This window comes from Periplaneta americana, chromosome 16 (genome assembly GCF_040183065.1).
Source record: "Periplaneta americana isolate PAMFEO1 chromosome 16, P.americana_PAMFEO1_priV1, whole genome shotgun sequence".
Classification (NCBI taxonomy): Eukaryota; Metazoa; Arthropoda; class Insecta; order Blattodea; family Blattidae; genus Periplaneta; species Periplaneta americana.
In genome coordinates, this window is record NC_091132.1 from 161,504,709 (window position 1) to 161,530,252 (window position 25,544).

A 25,544-nucleotide genomic window follows, 5' to 3' on the forward strand; every position below is an offset into this window, starting at 1 on the left:
AATAATGCAAATCGCATATGTGTCAATAGTCAGCAGTAATAATTAACAATTGTCGAATATTTCGCCACTATAAATGATGATGGTAAATCATACTATTTTCCTCGAATAACGCTACTGATTGCCTTAAGGCAAGATGATAATAACAATAAAAATAATGTCTGAAAGTAGCAGACACCGGTAGTTCAATATAAGCAATTATAACAAATTTGAGGGAACGAAATCTGAAAGTAAAACACGGAACTGAAAACAATCAACTTGCCAGAGTAAATGAACGAGATGAACAATGTAGTTTGGAAGCAAAATTTTTAATTGACTAAATTTAGACTTTCGGGAAACAAAATTGTAAATTCCATTAAATGACGCTGAAAATCTGCATGCTGATTAATAAATTTCAAATAAGACTGTAATATGCCTGTTATATTTATAATCTTCGTACTCGATCAGTAATGCAAAATTAATCAAAGAATTTTCACGATACACAATGCTTAGTAATGGAACTATTCATCATTTAATAGGATTGCAGGGCGAACCTAGCGGCAGAAATTGTCGTGACGCTCAGAGACCCTCTCTCGATCGTGCTATGCGCCAGCTTGTATAATCTCGTAAGCAACGATTCATACAGTCACCGTAGTATAGGCTACTGCCTCTCAATAAACTGTGAAACTGAAACAAAAGCGAAGTGTAGTGAAAGTAAATGCCCATTCACAATGAAAATTAAACGCAAGACTTTGGACCCATGTTATTTAATGAAAGCATTCACAATGAAATACGTAAGCGCAAACGCTGACATAAACGCAAGAAAAGTTTGCAAACTCCAAACTTTTGCGCTTGCGTTTATGTTATTTTGAAACAAAACACGATCGCAGAGTGCTCTTTTTACTAACACCATCTGTTGGCTGTTTCTACAAACTGCATTTTTACATCAATTCCTGCTTCAGAACGTTCCAAGTAAATAATGTTCATTTGCTACGGAATGATTTGATGAAATATTAATTGCCTTGTATCAAGAACAGCGTTGTCTTTATGACAAGCGACACAAGTATTATAGAGGCAATGCATTAAAAGATAATTATATGGAAGACGATCGCTCATGAATTAAAATGTAAAGGTAGGTGTATATATCCTATATTGTATGTCCTTCCCTGTAAGAAATTATTATTATTATTATTGTTGTTATTATTATTATTATTATTATTATTATTATTATTATTGCAGTATTGTATTCTCAAAATGATAAATTCCTTGGAAAAGGCACAGTTATGTTTTATTGCCAGTTAATTATTAAGTTAGGTTAGGTCAGCTTTGGTGTGTAATAAATCAATTGGTAGTGAAATAAGGCATAATTAAAGGTAAATTAATTTGACTATGTCGTAATTTAAAATGTGTTAACGTTTATATATTTATAGCCGGAACCTCTTTTTGGAATAAAAAGGAAATAAAATTAAATTGAACACAACGAAAAGTCAACAATGCAGTTAACCTAAAAAAAATACAATAATTTAGTACCGTATGTTTCCCTTTCATGATATCAGTTTGATTGACACAATTTATTCTGTTTCAGTTCAAGTATACCAAGGAAGGCTAAAAACCTTAAGTGATATTTATACGAGGGGGAAAAAAAAAAAAAGATACAGCAGATAGCAACAGGAGCAGAGCTAAGGCCAACCAGAAGCAGTCCCTTTAATGCTAATGATGGCTTTCCTCGATGATCATACACCGTTGAGGAAACCATACAATACAATAATTTTTCTGTATTTGAGACATCATTCCCTTGTACTAGCAACAGCCATGTAGTGCAAGGGGATTCAGTGTCTACAAAAGATTGAGATTTTAACTCAGTCTTCGAGCGTGAAGTGGGATTGGTGGAAGAGATTTCTTTTCACGATGATGAGCAGTATGATCCTGAGCCTGTTCCATGTACCAGCTAGTCAGTTACAGTGCCGACCATGCTATCGAAGGAGAAAAAACGTAAAGTATCCTCAGATGATTCACTTATAGACGAGAACTTGCGAATGATTGCTGAAACATCGAAAATATTTTCAAAATCTTTCGCAACAAAGATATCATCTGAGGATTCAACGTTCGCTGACTTTGTTGTAGCTCAGCTCTCTACTTTTCAAAATGAAGTAAAGGACGAGGTTACGTTAGAAATAACTCAGCTGCTGATGGCAGCCAAGAGGAGTTGCCGTCTGCTGTCTTTGCAGTGACATCTTTCAATCGTTTTTTTTCTTTTCATATTACATTATCAACTTTCAGTAAAATGAATATCTTTAAGTAGGTACACTGTTTAGTAATATTTTATTGAAGTTATAGTATAATATTGTTACCATCAATGAAGATTCTCTGGAAATGTAATTAATTTTTGTAAACCTTGTTAAGTGCACCACATGAACTACTTTCTTAATTTGTGCTAAAGCTAACCTAACCTATATTACCTAAACAAATTATTTGCAAGTGTGGTAAAACTACGCCTAAATTATTGACGAGAAATTTATTCTTACATTATTGAACTATATTTACGTTATATAGGGCTACTGCAAATATTTACCAGTATTCTCTTTATATGGCACTGCCAAATCCACGTAAAATATATTCCATTTGTCCAACAAAGACACCAGAGGGTGAGATAAAATAATCTGAAATAGCCTCTCCAATATTTAGTGCATCTTGAAGTGGCATTTCTGGTACAAATTCTTAAGGAATTAGGTACAGTATAAGACTTAAAAAAATGGAGTTTTCCTTTTTACTTTTCTAAGATATGTTTTGCACATGACCTCCAGGCGGGAAAGCTTCATCTCCAAGAAAGTAATGTGCTGTAGGAGTTCCTAATTGCCGAAGGGGTACTGGAGGTGTAAAAGGCGCAAGTCATTATTTAAGTTGTAGCCAAATTGTGAATTTATAAAAATTCCACCATCAGTCTGAGAACCATATGCTCCTACATCAACATGGGTGAAGAAATATTTTGCATCACATACCACCATTAGCATATACTGAATGCCTTTTTATAGTTGATAGATTAACATCCTGAGTTAGTGGGTGCCTGGAAGATGACATGTTTACTATCAATAGAACCCACACAATTCGGTAGGTTTCAAAGTTCTTTGATTTCATCTGCAATTATTTTATATTTCAAAATTTTATGAAATCGGGCGAGCATCAACCTCTTGTAAAATAAGAATTGAGGTTCGTATCTCATTTAACGCAAAAGGTTATGGGAGTCTTCTTGCTGATTCTCCTCTGGTTCAGTGGATGAACCCACAATCGTCTACGTCTAGATTTTCTGGCCTTCAAGAGATGAATGGCACAAAGGAAAGATAATGCAACTTGCATGAACATAAATTGTACAGATGAATGGTCACTTATGTAATTTGTTGCAATTTTCATTAGATAATCAAGTAGGCAGTGTCTGCACATAACCTTTCCACGTTAATTCTAGGAGGCCGTGCTAAGTTCTAGCGTTAACGCTTACGTTTTCATTGTGAATGGTATCACGTCTTTATGTCTTGCGCTAACTTTACCATTACGTTTTTATTGTGAATGGGCCTTAACTCTGGTTAGTTATATGCAAAACTTGTGCGCATTTCCGTATTGTTATACTATTGTACTCGTTGGTTTTAACATGTGTTGACATTGTAAGCTTGGTCTGAAAGAATTTTTTTAATGTGGAATAATGCCGGCTGTGTGTGCAGCATACAACTGCAGAAACAGAAGCAACAAAACAAAAGGTGTATCTTATTTTAAGTAAGGGCGTAAGCTTCATAAAGCATAGTTCTTTTGGTGTATATTATCGTTCACGAAGCTTGTCTCTTCACGAAGGTCCTAGGTACATAATGAAAAGACGTCATGTAGTGAAAAAATGCATAACACTTTCTGCTTCGATTCTTCATGAAGTGACAGAGTAATTCTTTAAGTCATCTGATGAGATGTTTATTTAAAATCCCGTAGTTAGTGAAAAATTGTCTTTAATTTCTAAATATGTTCGCTGATTTGTTTCATTACAAATGTTCTTTTATTAGCAGTAGTTAGTAGATTAATATTAATTTACATTTCAATGCAGAAATGTATAAGAAGCAGCAAATTTTGCCGTAATTACTGTTGAGGAAATCTGCACACTTAATAAAAATAGCCTTAGGCCTACATTCTGCACGTGAATTTTGTGATTAACATTTCCTTATACACTAATACTCTTGGTAATATAATCAATTAAAGCAGGCCTATTGTATTTTAAATACTTAACACTGAAGCTCAGTTATGATATACTTAATGAATTTAGTTCAGTTTCATATACTGTAATGTGACTGTTACGATAACATGAGAGAGCAACATACCCTCAATATCTGGTGTTAGACGTATCTTAACCCAGTTTTTCCCTTGACCATTGTTTATTTAATAGTATGTAAATTTAAACACTTGGCTTTTCTATAGCACGCAACTCTAAAACTTCCACCTTGAATTTTTGTAAGTTTTTGGTACACGAATCTGTGACATGTTAAGTTAAGTTATGTTGGGTTACTTTATGCTTTTCGTAATCTTTTTTATATTTCCAATCTGAGACAGGTTAGTGTAGGTTTTTGGTATGTCTTGTATATACGAATCTGTGACAGGTTAGGTTAGTTTAGACTTGTTTTTATGCCTTTCATATACTAAGTAAGGTGAAATGGACGTTTCTAATTATACTTTGAATTGTTCAACCTTTTCATTTCACGTGTTAAATAATCACTTTTAGGTTATCTACACCGATCAATTTTTTCCAATTTTTACCTATTTTGTAATAGCTTTTCAAGTTAAATGACGACCTATATGAATTCTTCACATTCCCAACTACCTTCCCTCTGAAAATTAGACAATTTTTTTTCACTTTTTTCGTCAAAAAAACCTCCAGTGTCGCGTGCTATAGAAAATCCGACTATTGCTTGATAAAAACCCGTTTTGTTGTTATGTACCTAGGAAGTCCCTGAAGAGACGAGTTTCATGAAAAGCCTACGACAAATTACTCATGTAGGAGAGAGTGGGGTAATTGAACGCATCGAACGTCCTATAAATTCCAAGATAATTTTAATGTAACACTGAAACTTTCAGAGATAATACGACACTAGATTCTAATAATATTTACAAGTTACAAAATGTATTTCTAAGCAACATTCTTTACTATTGATGATATATGAAAAAGTTGTAAATAGTGCCATTACCCTACCAAGGGGGAAATGGGACACAGGCAGTTGGGGTAGTAGTACGCAGATACAATTGCAATTGGAATATGGATTAATAGGTATAGGATCAACATTTGGCAACAGTATGCATGAACTATGTGACTATAGGATATCGGTAATTTGTTTATGAGAATATATGTTGGCTAGATTGGAGAATGGGATGATGTAATGCGGTCGACGTATGTGAGAAGGTTAGTGGATTAGTTGAGGTGATATCTCAGTGACATGAGGTCGACGTATGTGAGAAGGTTAGTGGGTTAGTTGAGATGATATCTCAGTGACATGAGGTCAACTTATGTGAGAAGGTTAGTGGATTAGTTGAGGTGATATCTCAGTGACATGAGGTCGACGTATGTGAGAAGGTTAGTGGATTAGTTGAGGTGATATCTCGGTGACATGAGGTCGACGTATGTGAGAAGGTTAGTGGATTAGTTGAGGTGATATCTCGGTGACATGAGGTCGACGTATGTGAGAAGGTTAGTGGGTTAGTTGAGGTGATATCTCAGTGACATGAGGTCGACGTATGTGAGAAGGTTAGTGGATTAGTTGAGGTGATATCTCGGTGACATGAGGTCGACGTATGTGAGAAGGTTAGTGGGTTAGTTGAGATGATATCTCAGTGACATGAGGTCAACTTATGTGAGAAGGTTAGTGGATTAGGTGAAGTGATATCTCAGTGATATGAGGTCAACTTATGTGAGAAGGTTAGTGGGTTAGTTGAGGTGATATCTCAGTGACATGAGGTCAACTTATGTGAGAAGGTTAGTGAGTTAGTTGAGGTGATATCTCAGTGACATGAGGTCGACGTATGTGAGAAGGTTAGTGGGTTAGTTGAGGTGATATCTCAGTGACATGAGGTCAACTTATGTGAGAAGGTTAGTGGGTTAGTTGAGGTGATATCTCAGTGACATGAGGTCATCTTTTGTGAGAAGGTTAATGGGTTAGTTGAGATGATATCTCAGTGACATGAGGTCGTCGTATGGGAGAAGGTTAGTGGATTAATTGAGGTGATATCTCAGTGACATGAGGTCAATTTACGTGAGAAGGTTAGAGGGTTAGTTGAGGTGATATCTCAGTGACATGAGGTCGACGTATGCGGGAAGGTTGGAGTGTTAGTTGTGGTGATATCTCAGTGACATGAGGTCGACGTATGTGGGAAGGTTGGAGGGTTAGTTGAGGTGATATCTCAGTGACATGAGGTCGACGTATGTGGGAAGGTTGGAGGGTTAGTTGAGGTAATATCTCAGTGACATGAGGTCGACGTATGTGGGAAGGTTGGAGTGTTAGTTGAGGTGATATCTCAGTGACATGAGGTCGACGTATGCGGGAAGGTTGGAGTGTTAGTTGAGGTGATATCTCTGTGACATGAGGTCGACGTATGTGGGAAGGTTGGAGGGTTAGTTGAGGTGATATCTCAGTGACATGAGGTCGACGTATGTGGGAAGGTTGGAGTGTTAGTTGAGGTGATATCTCAGTGACGTGAGGTCGACGTATGTGGGAAGGTTGGAGGGTTAGTTGAGGTGATATCTCAGTGACATGAGGTCGAATACTGTGAATTCAATGATGTAAGTGCGTTTTCTCTGTCGTGTATAGTGTCGAATTGCCGACATTTCACCTATTGGATCGTGTTGATGATATCCTACTTTGAATAAGAACGGATGGGTTGTATTCCAGAATGAGATGTTGTGAAATTGTTTTGCTGATATCCTATTTTGGATAAGAGCGGATGGGCTCTGTTCCAGAATGGGATATCGTCAATTTGTGTAATTATTCTTTTTAGGTAGTTTTATTTTCTCGTCGTGTTGGTTTACGTCGGCCATGTTGTGACGTAACTACCGCCATGTTGTGACGTCATCGTTTGTCAGACTTGACGAAAATTAAGCGATATCCTATAATAAAAGAATCCCCCCCATCCTGAACACAGAACACAACAATACCAGATTTCATCGTTTGCACCGAATTCACCACAAAACAGGCACTTACTGTTAGGATCATTTGAGCCGTTCAGAGCAGAAGTGGTGTAAGTCAAAAATGGGTAATGAGGATTAAAGTAAATATTCTGTAAAATACAGCGCAAAGTAGCAATTAATATTCAATTTATTTAAACTGTTAGTAGTCAGCGAATAGCAAGAAGTACATATTAATTGGTGCTTTGCACTATATTTTACAGAATTTTTACTTTAAACCTCATTACCCAATTTTGACTTACACCACTTTTGCTCTGAACAGCTAATTTTTTTCTTATTGAATGTTGGAACGCAGGTGGAGTATTGGGAAGCACAACAGCATGCGAATACCCCAACTGTCGACATTAGAATAGTTTAGCTCTGAATGGTCATGGAAGCAAAATAACAGAAAATCGTTATAGTTACGTTAGCAGGTAATTAGTTGTAATTTTAGAACATATTACATAACCTCCAAATCACTCAGATACATATTACTTACCTCAAACACAATGAAGCCACAAAATTATAAAAAAAAATGCAAACAAATCGACTGAGACATTAAAAGCACTTGAATCAACAGTACAGCTCTAACACTCGACTAGATTGACGTTTCCAATGTTGCCACTAGACTAACTCACTGAACAAAGCCATAGAATGCTGCCATATCCTAAAACTTTGGTGCGTATCATTAACCGCAGCGTACGAAACCCCACTCTCGTCTATTTATTTTTTTAAAAGTAGTTTTGTAATGTTTTGCTATACTATTAATTATTACATAGAGAAGTCTCTTTCCCTTTGTAAATGTTATAAATTTGTAAGAACTATATACCATTTTCTAGCCTATCTAGATATATTAATATGTGAGCTGATTTGAAAATGGTCTAACTTCTAACCTCTAGTAAGGGAATGCATTGCTTGCTCGTTTACCCAAAGTTTAAGCTCTATTATGTTTTTGAATATTGCAGATTTCCACTGAAAGATAAACAACTGACAAAACAGTGGGTTGATGAAATGAAGAGGGAAAAGTGGCAACCTACAAACCATAGTTATTTGTGTTCAGCTCACTTCGAAGAGAAGTTTATGTATAGAACTAATGACAAGAGGCGCCTGTTAGCAAAAGCAGTACCGAAAATATTTTCCTCTCCTATACATATGCAAAAAAAGCAAAAAGACAGACCACTTAGGAAGCGCAGTTGCCAAGAAACAGCAAGAACCAGCAGTGCAGTACCAGAACTAACCGAGACATTGTGTAATACTTCTGGTGAGTAATTTGTATATCGATAATTCACTAGTCTGCGATGAAATTACTGCCTCCAAAGTTTGAATGTTTTTAGGGTATTTTTAGCATGCTGAAATCAAATCCAAAGCCAGAAAGTTCCTATCACATATCATTTTTTTGTCAGTTTAATTTTCTTATAATATATTACGACAATTTATAGCGTAATTATTTAAACTGTAATACTTTAACATATGTAGGTTTAATAATAATAATAATAATAATAATAATAATAATAATAATTTAATAATTTATTTATTTAATCTGGCAGAGTTAAAGCCAGTAGGCCTTCCCTTCTGCCCAGCCAGACTCTAATTCTAATTGAATACAATTAGTTACATGGTTATTACTTTAATATTTAGACCATAAAACAACATGAAAGTTGGATAAGTAATGTTAGTGTACAATAATAAACATTCGTAAGAAATAGTGATAATAATAATAATAATAATAATGATGAGATAATTTAAATATTCCAAAGTAGAGGAACAGCCACAGTGAAAGAAGATGAATATGAGGTTGTTTGGTGGGAGGGAATGGATAATATTGAGGAGTGTTGTGATCGTGTGTCTAGTTTATGATGGGTGGATAAATTTTGAAAACGAGAAGTCGAAATTGCGATAGAACATCTGAAAAAGTACAAGTCTCCAGGTATCGATCAAATTCCAGCAGAATTAATACAAGAGGGTGGAAGTGCATTATATAGCGAAATTTATAAACTTGTACTTGCGATTTGGGAAAGGGAAATTGTACCAGAATAATGGAAGGAGTCCATAATTGTACCTATTTTTAAGAAGGGGGACAAAACCAACTGTGGTAACTTTCGAGGAATATCACTTTTGTTGACGTCATACAAATTTTGTCCAATATTCTTTTGAGAAGATTAGCTCCGTTTGTAGATGAAATTATTGGGGATCATCAGTGCGGTTTGAGGCGTAATAGATCGACTATTGATCAGATTTTTTGTATTCGACAGATAATTGAGAAAAAATGGGAGTATAAGGGTACAGTACATCAGTTATTCATAGATTTCAAAAAGGCATATGACTTGGTTAAGAGGGAAGTATTATATGATATTCTTATCGAATTTGGTATTCCCAAGAAACTAGTTCGATTAATTAAAATGTGTCTCATTGAAACATACAGCAGAGTCCGTATAGGTCAGTTTCTATCTGATGCTTTTCCAATTCACTGCGGGCTAAAGCAGGGAGATGCACTATCACCTTTACTTTTTAACTTCGCTTTAGAATATGCCATTGGGAAAGTTCAGAATAACAGGCAGGGTTTGGAATTGAACGGGCTACATCAGGTTCTTGTCTATGCGGATGACGTGAATATGTTAGGAGGAAATCCACAAGCGATTAGGGAAAACACGGGAATTTTACTGGAAGCAAGTAAAGCGATCGGTTTAGAAGTAAATCCCGAAAAGACAAAGTATATGATTATATCTCGTGACCAGAATATTGTACGAAATGGAAATATAAAAATTGGAGATTTATCCTTCGAAGGGGTGGAAAAATTCAAATATCTTGGAGCAACAGTAACAAATATAAATGACACTCGGGAGGAAATTAAACGCAGAATAAATATGGGAAAAGCGTGTTATTATTCAGTTAAGCTTTTATCATCTAGTCTGCTGTCAAAAAATCTGAAAGTTAGAATTTGTAAAACAGTTATATTACCGGTTGTTCTGTATGGTTGTGAAACTTGGACTCTCACTCTGAGAGAGGAACATAGGTTAAGGGTGTTTGAGAATAAGGTGCTTAGGAAAATATTTGGGGCTAAGCGTGATGAAGTTACAGGAGAATGGAGAAAGTTACACAACGCAGAACTGCACGCATTGTATTCTTCACCTGACATAATTAGGAACATTAAATCCAGACGTTTGAGATGGGCAGGGCATGTAGCATGTATGGGCGAATTCAGAAATGCATATAGAGTGTTTGTTGGGAGACCGGAGGGAAAAAGACATTTGGGGAGGCCCAGACTTTGATGGGAGGATAATATTAAAATGGATTTGAGGGAGGTGGGATATGATGATAGAGAATGGATTAATCTTGCACAGGATAGGGACCGATGGCGGGCTTATGTGAGGGTGGCAGTGAACCTTCGGGTTCCTTAAAAGCCATTTGTAAGTAAGTAATTTAAATATTTATTCAGTGATATATATATATATATATATATATATATATGATATGATATATATATATATATATATATATATATATATATATAAGCATTAAACATTGAGAAACCTGAGAGAGCTATTATTATTAACAAGAATTGTTAGAAAAATATTTCGTTAGTCTATTCTTAAATTGGTTTGATGTCTGACAGTCCCTGACATTAATCGGTAGGGAATTCCAAAGTCGAGGAACAGCCACAGTGAAAGAAGATGAAAATGAGGATGTTCGGTGGGAGGGAATGGATAATATTGAGGAGTGTTGTGGTCGTGTGTCTAGGTTATGATGGGTGGATAAATTTTGAAAACGAGACGCAAGATAGACAGGAGTGGAGAAATGCAATATGTGAAAGAGAAGGGAAAGATGGTGGATTTTCCTACGATCTTCTAGACGGAGCCAGGACAACATTTAAAGGGATGGTGTTACAATTAGTATGTTAGGATATGAAAACCAAATGTATTCAACATATTTTTAAGATGTTTATATTGAAAACCAAGGACACTGGATGTTTCTTAGCAGATAGGGGCCTCAAGCACATAAGGAAGTTAGGGCGAAATAACGTGCAGCCTTCTCATTATTTTTATTTATGGAAGATAGAAATGTCAGCCACTCCTTGGTGAGAGACTGAACTTAACTCGTCTAGTTCCTCTCAAATTTCATTAGTCTACGTTTCATCTGGAAATGAAACGAAATCAATTTGAAGCTTTATTGTGGAGTAGAATGTTGAGAGTTTTTAGTTCACTAAGAAAGTATTTACCATGTCGCATCGAGGATGTATAAATAATCCAGATCACTTTTGTTATATAACTTATGTAGGATATATACATTGCCTAAGCAGAGGTGTAGTATTACAGATTTTGTGTAAAAGTCATACCATGCCTATTTTGGAATCAAACTTGGAGACCAAAGTAAAGCTTGAGCACCACACAAAGTATGTAGAATATGCACCGAAGAACTTCGTCATTCGATCAATTGGAGAAGATCGTTGCTATCTTTTGGAGTGGTTTGGAGAGAGCAGTCGAACCATAGTAATGACTGCTACTTCTTTTCGTGTGATGGGAAGGGGTACGATTCCAAAAATAAAAATCAAATCGTGTATCCAGTTGTTCGGTCAGCCATTTTACCTGTGCCTGATGTACCAATCGCTGTGCGACCAGAAAATCTTGAGCATTTTCATCCGAATCTGATGTATTTTTTTTTTATTTTTATTTTTAGTAGGTTTTTACAACACTTTATCAACATCTTAGGTTATTAGCGTCTGAATGAGATGAAGGTGATAATGCCGGTGAAATGAGTCCGGGCTCCAGCACCAATAGTTACCCAGCATTTGCTCGTATTTGGTTGAGAGAAAACCCAGGAAAAAACCTCAAACAGGTAACTTGTCCCGACCAGGAATCGAACCTGGACCACCTGGTTTTGCGGCCAGCTGCACTAACCGTTATTCCCCAGCTGTGGACGAGTTTGATGTAGAAGTGAGGGAAATTGTGACGAGTGACAGCGAATCAGGTGCTGCAGAACATAACCAGAGTGAATTAAATGATTTAGTGAGGGATCTTGCTCTCCCTAAAGAGTTCGCTAAGTTGTGAGGTTCTAGACTCCAAGAAAAAATTCTGCTGTGCCCAGAAACATGATTCTATTGGTACCGACAATGCGAAATAGGTTTTAAATACTTTTTCTCCGAAGATGATAATCCTGTATATTGCAGTAATGTGAAAGAATTTATGCTAAAACTTGAACTTCCAAATTTGAGTAGAAACTGTATTATCCATGGTAATGAAGTCGGTGGATTGAACGGTTAATCGAAAAAATCGGATAATCCATACCATAAAAAAATTTTTGTAAATTAAATGAATAATACTTGCACTTTCGTTATTTTCTCCGTGGTCTTGTTTAACACGCTATGTAGTGAATCAGAAGTTCAATAATTTAAGTTGGGTTGTCAACGACGTGTTTTTATGGTGCAAGGAAACTCCTTGTAATGGCTGTCAGCGGGATAGGAATAGTAGAGGTCTCAGTTGTAGATTTACATATCTATCCTTGATTTTGATTAAATCACGCACAGTTGTAACGTCAGTCTCGTATTCTGATGCAAGATGAGCCACAGTTTCTCTTTCTCCAAACCAATCAATTATTTGCACTTTTTTTCGATACCTGCACAACATATTTTCTTTTGACACTCATGGAGTACATTTTATATACAAGTTGTACAATATGGCAACTCGAAAAGTAGACTAAAATGTGCAAGTATAAAGGCTTGTAATAAAACTGTCTAGAAAAAATACGTACTAATATAACGTACAGTAGAACTTTATATGTTTCTGTAGCAAAAAAAAAAAAAAGCTAGGGAAAGACAGTCGGATAATCCGCCAATCAGTTAATAGGGTGACGGATAATCGGGTTCTCCTGTATGACCTAAGTGAATGGAGACTGTTCATTGATGCTTCCAAGCGAAATTTAAATGATTTCCTCCTTCATAACGGAAACATTTTTGGTTCAGTGCCCGTTGCCTATTCAGTGATCCTCAAAGAATCATACACAAATTTGCAACTGTTATTATTGCGACTAGACTACAGGAACACAACTGGCAAGTTTGTGATGATTTCAAAGTTCTTACTATGTTGCTGAGTCAACAATCTGGTCAACAAATTTCCATGCATTCTTTGCCTGTGGGATAGTAGGCCACGAGTTGATCATTGGACTATGAAAGACTGGCCACCTCGACAAAATTTGGAAGTCTGTTCTAAGAATGTTGTCCGCCAAAGCCTTGTGAGTTCTTCTAAAGTTGTGCTGTCCTCTCTCTACATTAAGCTTGGCTTAATGAAACAGCTTGGAAAAGCTTTAAATAAGGAAGGAGACCGTTTCAAGTACATATATGAGAAATTTCCATTACTATCTGAAGCAAATTTAAAGAAGATATATATTTAATGGTCCTGACATAAGAAAACAGATGTCTACTGCAGCATTTAAAAACCACTATGGATGAAAAGGAGAAATCAGCATGGATGTCTTTCTGTGAAGTTGTTTTAAAATGTCTTAGCAACAAGGATCCCTGAAAAAAGATATTATTTAATGGTCCTGACATGAGAAAACAGATGTCTGGTGCAGCATTTAAAAACACTATGGATGAAAAGGAGAAATCAGCATGGATGTCTTTCTGTGAAATTGTTTTAAAATGTCTTGGCAACAAGGATCCTTGAAAGAAGATATTATGTAATGGTCCTGACATGAGAAAACAGATGTCTGGTGCAGCATTTAAAAACACTATGGATGAAAAGGAGAAATCAGCATGGATGTCTTTCTGTGTAGTTGTTTTAAAATTTCTTGGCAACAAGGATCCTAATTACCGAAACATTGTGACTAACATGCTTGAAGCATACAAGGAATTTTGTTGTAACATGAATATAAAAATTTTCTGTTTTCCCATGTAGAAAATCTAGGATTTTTCAGCTAAGAGCAAGATGAATGATTTCACAAGAGTCTGCAGAAGTTCAAAAGGAAGTACCAGGGACGCTGAAGCATCAGTATGCTTGGTGATTACTGTTGGATGTTGAAGCGTGAAATACCTGAAGAGAAACATAAAAGAAAGAGGAACAGGAGTACTTTCTCAACTAACAAGCAAATGTTCTGATGGGGACAGATAAAAAAAGTTAAATGTTTTGCTTCCACCATGTTAACTTAATACTGTGAAAAGAAGTATTTATACAAATTTTGGCCACTCGACCGCAATTACGAGGCCGTCCAGAAAGTGATTTTCCCTGGGGCCGTTTATAGAAAAAAGCACAATTTCATGGAAATATTTATTGAAAGAAATACAACAATTGTTGCCCTGTTTGTCAACATAACCCCCATTGTAATTGAGACATTTGTCATACCATGGGATCAATTTTTGTGTCGTAGAAGTAAGCTGTCTCAGACCGGAACCAGCGTTTGACTGCGTCTGCACCTCTCTCTGTCGATTCCTTGATATGAGAAAATTCTCAATTCCGATGGAAAATATGTTGAAAAATATCTCTACAATTGCTGTGTCCGTTCCAATAAATTTGTGCAACGGAATTGTATTTTTTTTCTGTTAGTAGCCCCTGGCGAATTAATTTTTTACGGCCCTCGTAATTGCGGTCAAGTGGCCAAAATTTGTATAAGCACTTTTTTGACATTATTAACATGGTGGAAGAAAAAAATTTAACTTTTTTTTTTCTGCTCCCATCAGAACATTTGCTTGTAAGAAGCAAGTGGTGTAATTTTTGTGTGATACATTGTGCTAATTTATACTTTCAATAGTGAAGTAAACAAGACAAAACAAAGCAAAAACACTCTAGTGACATGTATGAACAACCATACACATAATTTCAGCAAGTTGTGTCTTTTAAATATTGTTTTTGAATTTGAAATAAAAAAGTGGAATGAAAAAGTTTGTGATGAAATTCACGTAATTTTACAATACATTTAAAGTGCTTTGGCAAACAAACCTGACGTGATAGAAGCAAACGGATTGAAAATTCGAATTCAAAATTCGACATTATATAAAATCACATTATTTAGTTTAGGCAACAAACACAAAGTTGAAATTCGCAGGCTAGTGATATTATTTTATACCTCCTTCGTGGATACTAGAGGATCTGTTCTTCATTCGATTTTTCTTCTGATTTTTCAGATGTAGTACGTGCAAATAGAGACACAGAGAATGACCATAATTATTGTTTACCTAGCCCCCGAAAAATGAAGAAGATGTATGAGCAAGCTCTTGACAAGATAAAATATCTAAAAAAGACTTGTAAAAGTGTTCGTCAGACTGCTAAGCGGCAAAAAGAAAGGATTGTGAACTATCGAAAATTAATTGAAGGCCTCAACAAGAGACTTTGTGATCTTGAAGCAGCACGCTAAACAACTGTTTCCCTGGAGCTATAAAGGAACTAATAGATCTTCAAGCAAAAGGTGTAGTGCATCAGTATGCAAAATCTGTGAGGAAGTTTACACTTACAATGCACTTTTATTCTCCAGAAGGTTACAGGTATCTCAGAAAGTATTTTAAGCTGCCATATCCAAGAACTCTTCGCCAATGGGCAACTTCAATTGATGGAAACCCAAGGTTTGCAGAAGAAAGTTTTGTTAAAATTGCGCAGGAGGTGAAAGATACCTCAGAGCCAATTCTAGATGCAATTATGTTTGATGAAATGGCAATAAGGAGAGATTTGACATGGGATAGGAAGTATATTTCAGGCTATGTTGATTTAGGTTATGGTCACTTAGTGAGGATTGTGAAGTAGCTAGAGAGGCACTGGTTTTCATGGTGACAGCATTAAACAATAGTTGGAAAATATCTGTAGGTTACTGCTCGGTAAACGGTATTTCTGTTACTGTAAAAATCAACTTGTTGCAACAATGTCTTAAAAAATTGCATGAAATCGACATCAACATTGTTGCAACAGTTTGCGATGGAACAACAACAAACAAAAATGTTTTCCAAAAACTAGGTGTGACGTTGAGTGGTGAAAACCAACAGTGCTGGTTTCCCCACCCTTCAGATACAAGTAAGAAAGTATACTGTCTTCTTGATGCTGCCCGTATGCTAAAGTTGACTAGAAATCTGTTAACTGAAAAGCAGATACGATGTAAGAGTAATGGAACGGAGAAAAATTCTCTCCGGTGCCGGGATTTGAACTCGGGTTTTCAGCTCTACGTGCTGATGCTTTATCCACTAAGCCACACGGATACCACCCCGGCGTCGGACAGAATCGTCTCAGATTAAGCTCCAACTCTTGGGTTCCCTCTAGTGGCCGCCCTCTGCACTACGTCATAGATGTCTATGAACATAGGACCGAAGTCCACACATGTGCTGAGGTGCACTCGTTATGAGTGACTAGTTGGCCAGGATCCAACGGAATAAGCGCCATCTTAAATCACGAAGTGATTTACGCATATCATATATATTAACCCAAGAGTTGGAGCTTAATCTGAGACGATTCTGTCCAACGCCGGGGTGGTATCCGGTGTGGCTTAGTGGATAAAGTATCAGCATGTAAAGCTGAAAACCCGGATTCAAATCCCGGCGCTGGAGAGAATTTTTCTCCGTTCCATTACTCTTACATCGTATGATGACGCAGAATATCTACATGGAAATATCATATGTACTTCGGTACATTAAATTAATATATATGAAAAGCAGATGCTTATTGATGGGACTGTTACTTCAGGGAATACTAACAGAATTCAATGGGAATACTTAAAGAAATTAGTTAATTTACAAAAAAATGAGGGTTTGCATGCTGCAAATAAAATAAGTCAACACTTGCATTGTCCATTGTCCTTTTCTATTTTTAATGTATATATTGACGCAGACGTTGGCGAAAGGAAAGGAAAATTAAATGAGAATTTTAGATGGACAAATTTGAAATTAGATACGATACTATTTGCAGATGACCAGGTTATATTCGCTGGAACAGAAGATCAGCTACAAAGAGCTTCCTTACAACTATACAGACATGGACAAATTTTTAACAAAATTGACGATTTTTATGGTAATTCTCTTTACAAAATTTGACTTTTCAATTTCGACTACCGTACAGTTAACAATTTTGCATATTTCTATCATTACATTAGACAGAAATATGCAAAAATGTCAACTGTAGTTCAAATTGAAGAGTTAAATTTTGTAATAATATATAATATAAATCTTCAATTTTGCTAATAATTTGTAAATTAGCAAAAATGTCAACTACAGTCTAAGTTGAAGAGTCAAATTTTCTAAAACTATAAAATAAAAATCTTCAGTTTTGCTAATAATTTGGATATATCCAAAATGTCAACTGTATTCCAAATTGAAGAATCGAATTTTGTAAAAATATATAATAAAAATCTTCACTTTTGCTAATAATTTGTAAATACGCAAAAATATCAAATGTAGTCCAAATTGAAGAGTTAAATTTTCTAAAATATACAATACAAATCTTCAATTTTGCTAATAATTTGGAAATACGCAAAAATGTCAACTGTAGTCTAAATTGAAGAATCATATTTTGTAAAAATATATATATAAAAAAAATCTTCAATTTTGCTAATAATTTGTCCACGTCTGTATAATACTATGGCTACTTATAATCTACTTATTTCAAATACTAAGGCAAAAGTAATGGCCTTAATAGATAAGCAACCAATCGGATCGAAAATAATCAATAGTGCAGCAATAGAGCAAGTTTCTCATTTTAAGTATTTAGGTTGTGAAGTGTCATACAATAAAGATAATGATGTAATACAAAAACTATATAAATTTCAATACATGTGTGGCACTATAAGTAGAACATTGAAGAATAAGACAAGAGTTGATACACAACTAAAATTCTACAAGGCTATGGCTGTTCCAATGTTGATGTATGGATCTGAGAACTGGGCTCTAAATAGATCTGATGTTAGGAAAGTAGAAACAAATAAAAGGAAATTTCTAAGAAGAGTAACAGGCCTTACCTTACGTGACCAAGGGAGCAACAATGAAATAAGACAAACATTAGGAATACATGATGCTGGGTAACTTTCGGTACTGGACCTCATTTCACCGGCATTATCACCTTCATTTCATTCAGACGCTAAATAACCCAGATGTTGATAAAGCGTCGTAAAATAACCCAATCAAATAGAAAATAAAAATACATGACTCAAGTCCACACTGTTGGAGTAACGGTCAGCGCGTCTGGCTGCGAAACCAGGTGGCCCGGGTTCGAATCCTGGTCGGGGCAAGTTACCTGGTTGAGGTTTTTTCCGGGGTTTTCCCTCAACCCAATGTGAGCAAATGCTGGGTAACTCTCGGTGCTGGACCCCGGACTCATTTCACCGGCATTATCACCTTCATTTCATTCAGACGCTAAATAACCCAGATGTTGATAAAGCGTCGTAAAATAACGCAATAAAATAAAAAATAAAAATACATGACTCAAGTCCACACCTGTGGAGTAACGGTCAGCGCGCCAGGCTGCGAAACCAGGTGGCCCGGGTTCGAATCCCGGTCGGGGGAAGTTACCTGGTTGAGGTTTTTTCCGGGGTTTTCCCTCAACCCAATGTGAGCAAATGCTGGGTAACTTTCGGTGCTGGACCCCGGACTCATTTCACCAGCATTATCACCTTCATATCATTCAGACGTTAAATAAGATGTCTTAAAATAACCCAATAAAATAAAAAAATAATAAAATACATGACTCAAAATAGAAAATATATACAGATAAAATTAATTGGTGTAATCATATACAAAGAATGGACCATAATTCTATAACAAAACAAGTTTTAAATTATAATCCAAAAGATTATCGTGATGTAGGACGTCCGGTAACCAGATGGAGAGATTCTCTGAGTAGGAACAGGCCATGAGACAGCCTACCATGATGATGATGATGATGAACATTTGCAGTGGGAACCACAAAAGATGAAGGTTTCTTTGGCTGCAGAGACATTTAGAAATTCCGTAGCCAGTGCAAGATTATTTTGTAAGGATATAGGAGTCAAAGAATTCAGTGATTCTGATTACACCGTAAAATTGATAAAGACTATAGACACAGCATTTGCTATACTGAATGCATGTCATCCTATGGGCAAGGGAACAAAATCTCCAATTAATAATATGAACAAAGTATCTGTATGTAATATCATTGAAGAATGTATCCATTAACTGAAAAAACATCAAATTTGTTGATGGAAAGCCTCTTTGTAATTCTGCTAGAAAAGTTCCAATATGCGGCCTAATTATAGATCTCATGAGCATTCAGGGTCTAGCAGAAACATATGTTTGGCAACTCTAAAAATATGTTAACTCGTAGACTCAGTCAGGATCATTTAGAATTATTTTTCTCTAGTATTCGTAACAGGGGCGGGAATAGAAATAATCCCAATTCTGTTCAGTTCAAATCAGCATACAGAAAATGTCTAATTTCTCAGATTGATCCATCATGTAATGGAAATTGTAAATCAACAGTCAGTGAGGTGCTGACATCCAATACAGATGTCCCAATAAGTGTGAAAACAACAGAAACAAATTTATCAATTTTCTTTTTCTTACAGTCCGTCATATACTTATTTTATATAATAGTGTGATATTTTATTTCATTCTACTTGATGAACGTTTTCGGTTTTTATGTAGTCCATCTTCAGATCACATTACCTCAATTGAACTGTTATACTGTTCTGCAATAGGTTACATTAACCATATTATGTTAAAATAAAATACAAGATATCATAAAACGTTAATGAATTTAGATGTTTGAAATGCTAACAAATTAAATTAAAATAGTCTGAAGTGAAGGTTGTTTTACAACATATACAGTCCTTTCAAATATAACGGTTATTTTCTTGTGACCATTTTACGTAATAACTATCATGAAAACTGCATTTACAAAATAATTATTACTAATTATGAATCGTTGAAATCCGATTATGTAATATGTAATGATTAATTTATATATATATATATATATATATATATATATATATATATATATATACAAAATAAATCATTATTTTTTGATAATTAAGAAAAATACTTTTTTCCTGCCAGGTTCGTAATTTGACCCATTGTGCATTGGTTTGTTGTAGACACCCTATAAATAATCTCCATCCAAATATCCTTCAATCAAAATTCAGTCGCACGAATATGTTCTTCTGCAACAAAGACCCCCATCTGCCTTCAGTCTATGGTAAATCAGTCAAACATATAATGGCATTCCTGGTTACAGGTTAACAAATTCACTCTAAGCATTGGTAAAACAGTTTTTATTCAGTTCTTTCAGCACAAAAATTCCCTAAAAATTCAAATTGACAATAAAGATGTTGATGAGGCAACTGAAACTCAGTTTTTGGGCATTTGGATTGATTCAGCTGTCACATGGGACATCCATACAAAGTAGGTAGTGCAAAAATTTAGTCGGAATTTCTATGATCAACATTAGAATAAGGTAATTGATTTTTTTCTCTTCATTGCCTTCCATGGAAGGAGTTATATGGATGTGATAGTGGGAGGTGGTGATGCCTTTCTATTTTATTTTTAGGTAAAAAAGTGTATGTGAATTAAATTTTAATTGTGTTGAGTATTAATTATTGGTGTATTTTTTATGTTTGATATTGTTCTGGTATATTTCGTAATTATGATTAGTATTGATAATATTTTCTGCGTTATTCAATTTGTTCTGTGTTGATATGTGGCTTTTATGTTCATTGTATTCCGTTTGAATTGACCTAGCTGTTAGTACTGTATAAAAATCGGGGAAATTATTGTATTTAATTGTGTATGTTCATGTTAAGTTACATTTATTTGTTACTCTTCAATGTTTATAATATATATTTTATTAAACACACTGTGTACATAGCAATATTTAGATGTTCACTGGAAGTTCTCATCATTTGCATAGTAATTCATTGAGTGAGTCCTTGTAACAAATATAAATGATACTCGGGAGGAAATTAAACATAGAATAAATATGAGAAATGCCTGTTATTATTCGGTTCAGAAGCTTTTATCATCCAGTCTGCTGTCAAAAAATCTGAAAGTCAGAATTTATAAAACAGTTCTATTACGGGTTGTTCTTTATGGTTGTGAAACTTGGACTCTCACTTTGAGAGAGGAACAGAGATTAAGGGTGTTTGAGAATAAGGTGCTTAGGAAAATATATGGGGCTAAGAGGGATGAAGTTACAGGAGATGGAGAAAGTTACGCAACACAGAACTGCACGCATTGTATTCTTCACCTGACATAATTAGGAACATTAAATCCAGACGTTTGAGATGGGCAGGGCATGTAGCACGTATGGGCGAATCCATAAATGCATATAGTGTGTTAGTTGGGAGGCCGGAGGGAAATAGACCTTTCGGGAGGCCGAGACGTAGATGGGAAGATAATATTAAAATGGATTTTAGGGAGGTGGAATGATGATAGAGAATGGAGTAATCTTGCTCAGGATAGGGGCCAATGGCGGGCTTATGTGAGGGCAGCAATGAACCTCCGGGTTCCTTAAAAGCCAGTAAGTAAGTAAGTAAGTATAGGGCCTACTCCAATTTTCTTTTTATTCATGCGTAAGGCTCTTTTTGTTAACAAAGAGGAAAGTCAACACTTGCATCACACACAATTTGTCATTATTGCGTCAAATGTAAGAACAGTTTTATTCAGGAAAAGTCTCTGCCTACTTGCGAGACACGTATATGATCAATATTTGTTTCAAATTATATTAGGCTACACGATGTGTCCATCACGCGAAAAGAGGTGTAGCGCCTATTTCTGATAACAATGTTAAACGTATGTTAGTTTCAATAAATGTGGTGAGTTATGATTATGAGTAACTTTCTATTAGTTCCATTCTTTAATTATTATGTTGAATGCTAAGAGGTTATTTGTAGTTTTAATAATTGCAGTTTTCAAAAAGTCTCTGTGTTAATTCCAATTTCAAATGAATTTTTCTAAATAATTATTGGATTTTCTTTTTAATTTTCGCCACTAACTTTCCTACATTTTACTCCTATTAGTTACATACGTCATCTCTCTTGAAATCACCCGATGAGCACTGAATTACATGATTTCATATTACGTTAGATTAGCTGTGAGGTAATTCAATTTGTAACGAAGCGAAAAATTATTTATTTTTCTTCTGCCGAATACATTCATCCGTCTTGAGATGCTTTGCTTTGGTTGCATTGAGTATAGCTTGTCGTTTAATATCTGAGCTATATTTAGTGAAACTAATAAAACATAAGCCTACAGCTGTTATAAAACGGAAAGTTTTGTGTGTATTTTACTTTTTTACTTATTAACATAGGCTTAATAGGTAACTTAATTCATAATAATACTAACTTCATCACAATCATTTCTTACAACATTCGAACCACGCCCCTTTGTTTTGACTACACAAAACATGGCGGACTAATGTTCAATTGTCTTCAACTAGAAGGCCTTGTGGCCTCCCTATTGTATCTAACTCGTTGGGTACTTCAGTGTCTTTCACGGCTCTTTGGATCCTACTGTTTGGATGTGGTTGGCAAAAACGAGTTGAAAATAGATTCTCTTGTTTTTTTAATAGCTCGTTGGTGGTAGGAGTTTCCTTTGGTGGAAATGTTATGATGTTGAAGAGATAGGTTGCGATTTTTTACGTTTAAGATATATTAAAGATGTAAGTGTATATTATAAGTAAACATAGTCTTGAATATCAGCATTTCTGATTCTGGGCCAGCATTCTTTATCTTCTCAATATAGCTTCGTTAAATTTCCTACATAGACTTCAAGGTTACAAATTTTCTGCATTTCATAAAGTGGTCCCAATTCATAAATGTTTCCACTCGAGCGCATATGGAACAGATAGTGGAAATTATGAACTGGTTATTAATGAAGGAAAATTAGCCCCTGCGCCGGGTATCGAACCCGGCACTCCCAGTTCTATGCAATGGGCGCTCTAACCACAGAACTACACCGAGGCTCAATCGACAGCACCGGATCGAATCTTTCTCTTTTGCTATTTTCGCTTAGTGTCCTTACTCCATGTTCGACACACACACACACACACACACACACATGTATATATGTATGTGCGTGTGTGTATATATATATATATATATATATATATATATATATATATATATATAAAGTCAACAGTCATCACACATTTGAGTGACATAATAACCAATGGTGACCAGTGGGGGAACTTGGTTTCTTTGCCCCTCCCCCCTTCTGCTTAATACTTGCTCTACCTGTAACCCATCATGCTTTCATCATAACTCTTATACCTAAATTATGCCGAAACAATAAAAAAAAAACATAATATAATATAGCATCGATATCAGTGTTAACACTAAAATCTTCATTTCCATGCAAATACAGTTGTGAATACAAAAGCGACATGGTTAACCATCGCATGGTTAATTACCATGTAGGCCACACGTGTAATTATGTTAACAGCTCATTAACAACAAATAACGATTCCTGGTTGGGGCAAGTTACCTGGTTGAGGTTTTTTCCGGGGTTTTCCCTCAACCCAATATGAGCAAATGCTGGCTAACTTTCGGTGCTGGTCCCCGGACTCATTTCACCGGCATTATCACCTTCATCTCATTCAGACGCTAAATAACCTAAGCTCTTGATAAAGCGTCGTAAAATAACCTAGTAAAAAAAACAACAAATAAGTAATTTTCTGACACTGCTTTCAGTTGTAATGGATGTTATCAAGACGGAACCCGAGGTCGACCCTTTGAGTGTCCAGTCATGCGATGTCGCAGTTAAAGAAGAGGCAAGTCCGTCACCAGATGTAAGACCATTTTATGCCCATGTCTACTCTCTCATTCCTGCGTTACTAATTACTATGCGAATGTACAAAGTTACATTGCCACTATAATTTAAGGTTTCCAGATTTTTTATCTGTAATCCAGGGACACTTGTAGCTGCACAATGTTATTGCTATATTACTATGACCGTTGTCTCTACTGCTCTTGTTTTGCTATTATTATTATTATTATTATTATTATTATTATTACTAGATTAAGTTGGTGAATCTTTCATATGTCCCAGCCACTATAGGAACTTGATAAAATACCTTGAAAATGCCTTGGATTTATAGTATTGATTAGTAGAAATTGGTGTGATCACTGGGAGAGCTGTAAGCTATGGACCGACATCAGGGCTAGATTAGTGACACCATCATACTTAGGCAGGGCTGATTATATTATAAAGTTTAAATGCAGAAAACAAAGATGGGACGTGGCAAAATTTACCTTTGTTAACTAGTAGATTGGAACAGCTTATCTTTCAGGGGGGTCCTTTCAAAATCAGTACATTTAAGGAAAGGTTGAAAAGATTAGACTGAAAATTTAATTGTATGTGTAGTGTAATTATCTAGGTTGTATCATCTAATTAATTAAGTTGTATAATTAAGTTGATATGTAATTAAGGTGACTTGTAATTACTTAAGTTGATAATAGTTGGGTTTAATAGAAGCACTTATAAGTTAGGTTTACTTTCCTCATTAGCATAGTTTTTATTTATAGTTCTAGGTTTATTGCGTTTATATATTTATAGTTAGAATTAAATTCACGTTTATTTAATTTTTAAAATTTTTATTGCTGTAATTATTGTAATTTTATTACTGACGTGAGTGCGAAATATCGCGGACCTGACATCTAGCTAAGCGGTATGGAATTACGTCCACAAATACAAATATTAACATAGCAGAAATCGGACTATTGTTTAAAACGTGAGGTACTAATGCGGAATAATATATGAGACACTTAAGAAATGTTGAATAGTATTTAATGTAGCATTATTATTTTATATCAAAGCTGCATATTATGAGATATATTGCATACTTCGTATTACTTTCCGTAATTAATTGTTACATTTTTTTCTTTGCTTTAGTGAGACAAATTTAATTCTGACGTAAAGATTGAATTTACAATAACGCTTTATATATCCATTGCTGACAACTGCAAAGATAAAATTGGTAGTAACCTGATGCTTGTAATAATTAGTAAAGGCATGTGGGCAACAATAAAACTCAATTCGATAAAATATTAAATTTTCCAATACATTTTAACTTCTGTTCAATTATAAGGCCTAAATAAAATATTTTTATTTGGAAAAAGGTGGTGTAGACCGATACGGAATTAAATGAAGTGAATACAGGTTAAATGGGTCTGTCTTCTTGCTTATCAAGTAACTTGATAAACAAGAAGACGGACCCTTTTAACCTATATTCACTTCACTAAATAAAATAGCTACTTTTTATTGTTCTATCAACACAAAGACGAAGGCATTAGGCGTACTAAAAAATGTTGTTGACTCACGTTTTATGATACCTCGGAAATCGGAAGTACGATTTGAAGCAATTTGTAATGCTATAATTGTAGCAGTTATAAACAGCACATACACACCCTCACATTTTAACACAACACTAAGTAATAAAACTATTTACTAGCCCAGCAG

General features: G+C 35.3%; 1 protein-coding gene across 4 annotated transcripts in view; it reads left to right on the top strand.

Annotated features, from left to right (window-relative positions):
* Nucleotides 1–585: 585 nt before the first annotated feature.
* LOC138691670 (zinc finger protein 880-like) overlaps nucleotides 586–25,544 on the top strand; it is a 46,022-nt gene continuing 21,063 nt past the window's right edge. The window contains exons 1-4 of one of the 4 annotated variants that reach the window (XR_011329936.1): nucleotides 586–1,108; nucleotides 1,562–3,741; nucleotides 8,122–8,417; nucleotides 23,777–23,874. Coding sequence is in view for 3 of the 4 variants with exons in the window: in XM_069813881.1 (XP_069669982.1) it covers nucleotides 3,671–3,741; nucleotides 8,122–8,417; nucleotides 23,777–23,874 (465 nt within the window). In the remaining variant the exon portion in view is untranslated. Of the gene's footprint in view, nucleotides 1,109–1,561; nucleotides 3,742–8,121; nucleotides 8,418–15,266; nucleotides 15,702–23,776; nucleotides 23,875–25,544 lie in introns of those variants that run through there. The other 3 variants (XM_069813881.1, XM_069813882.1, XM_069813883.1) reach the window with 3 other exon arrangements.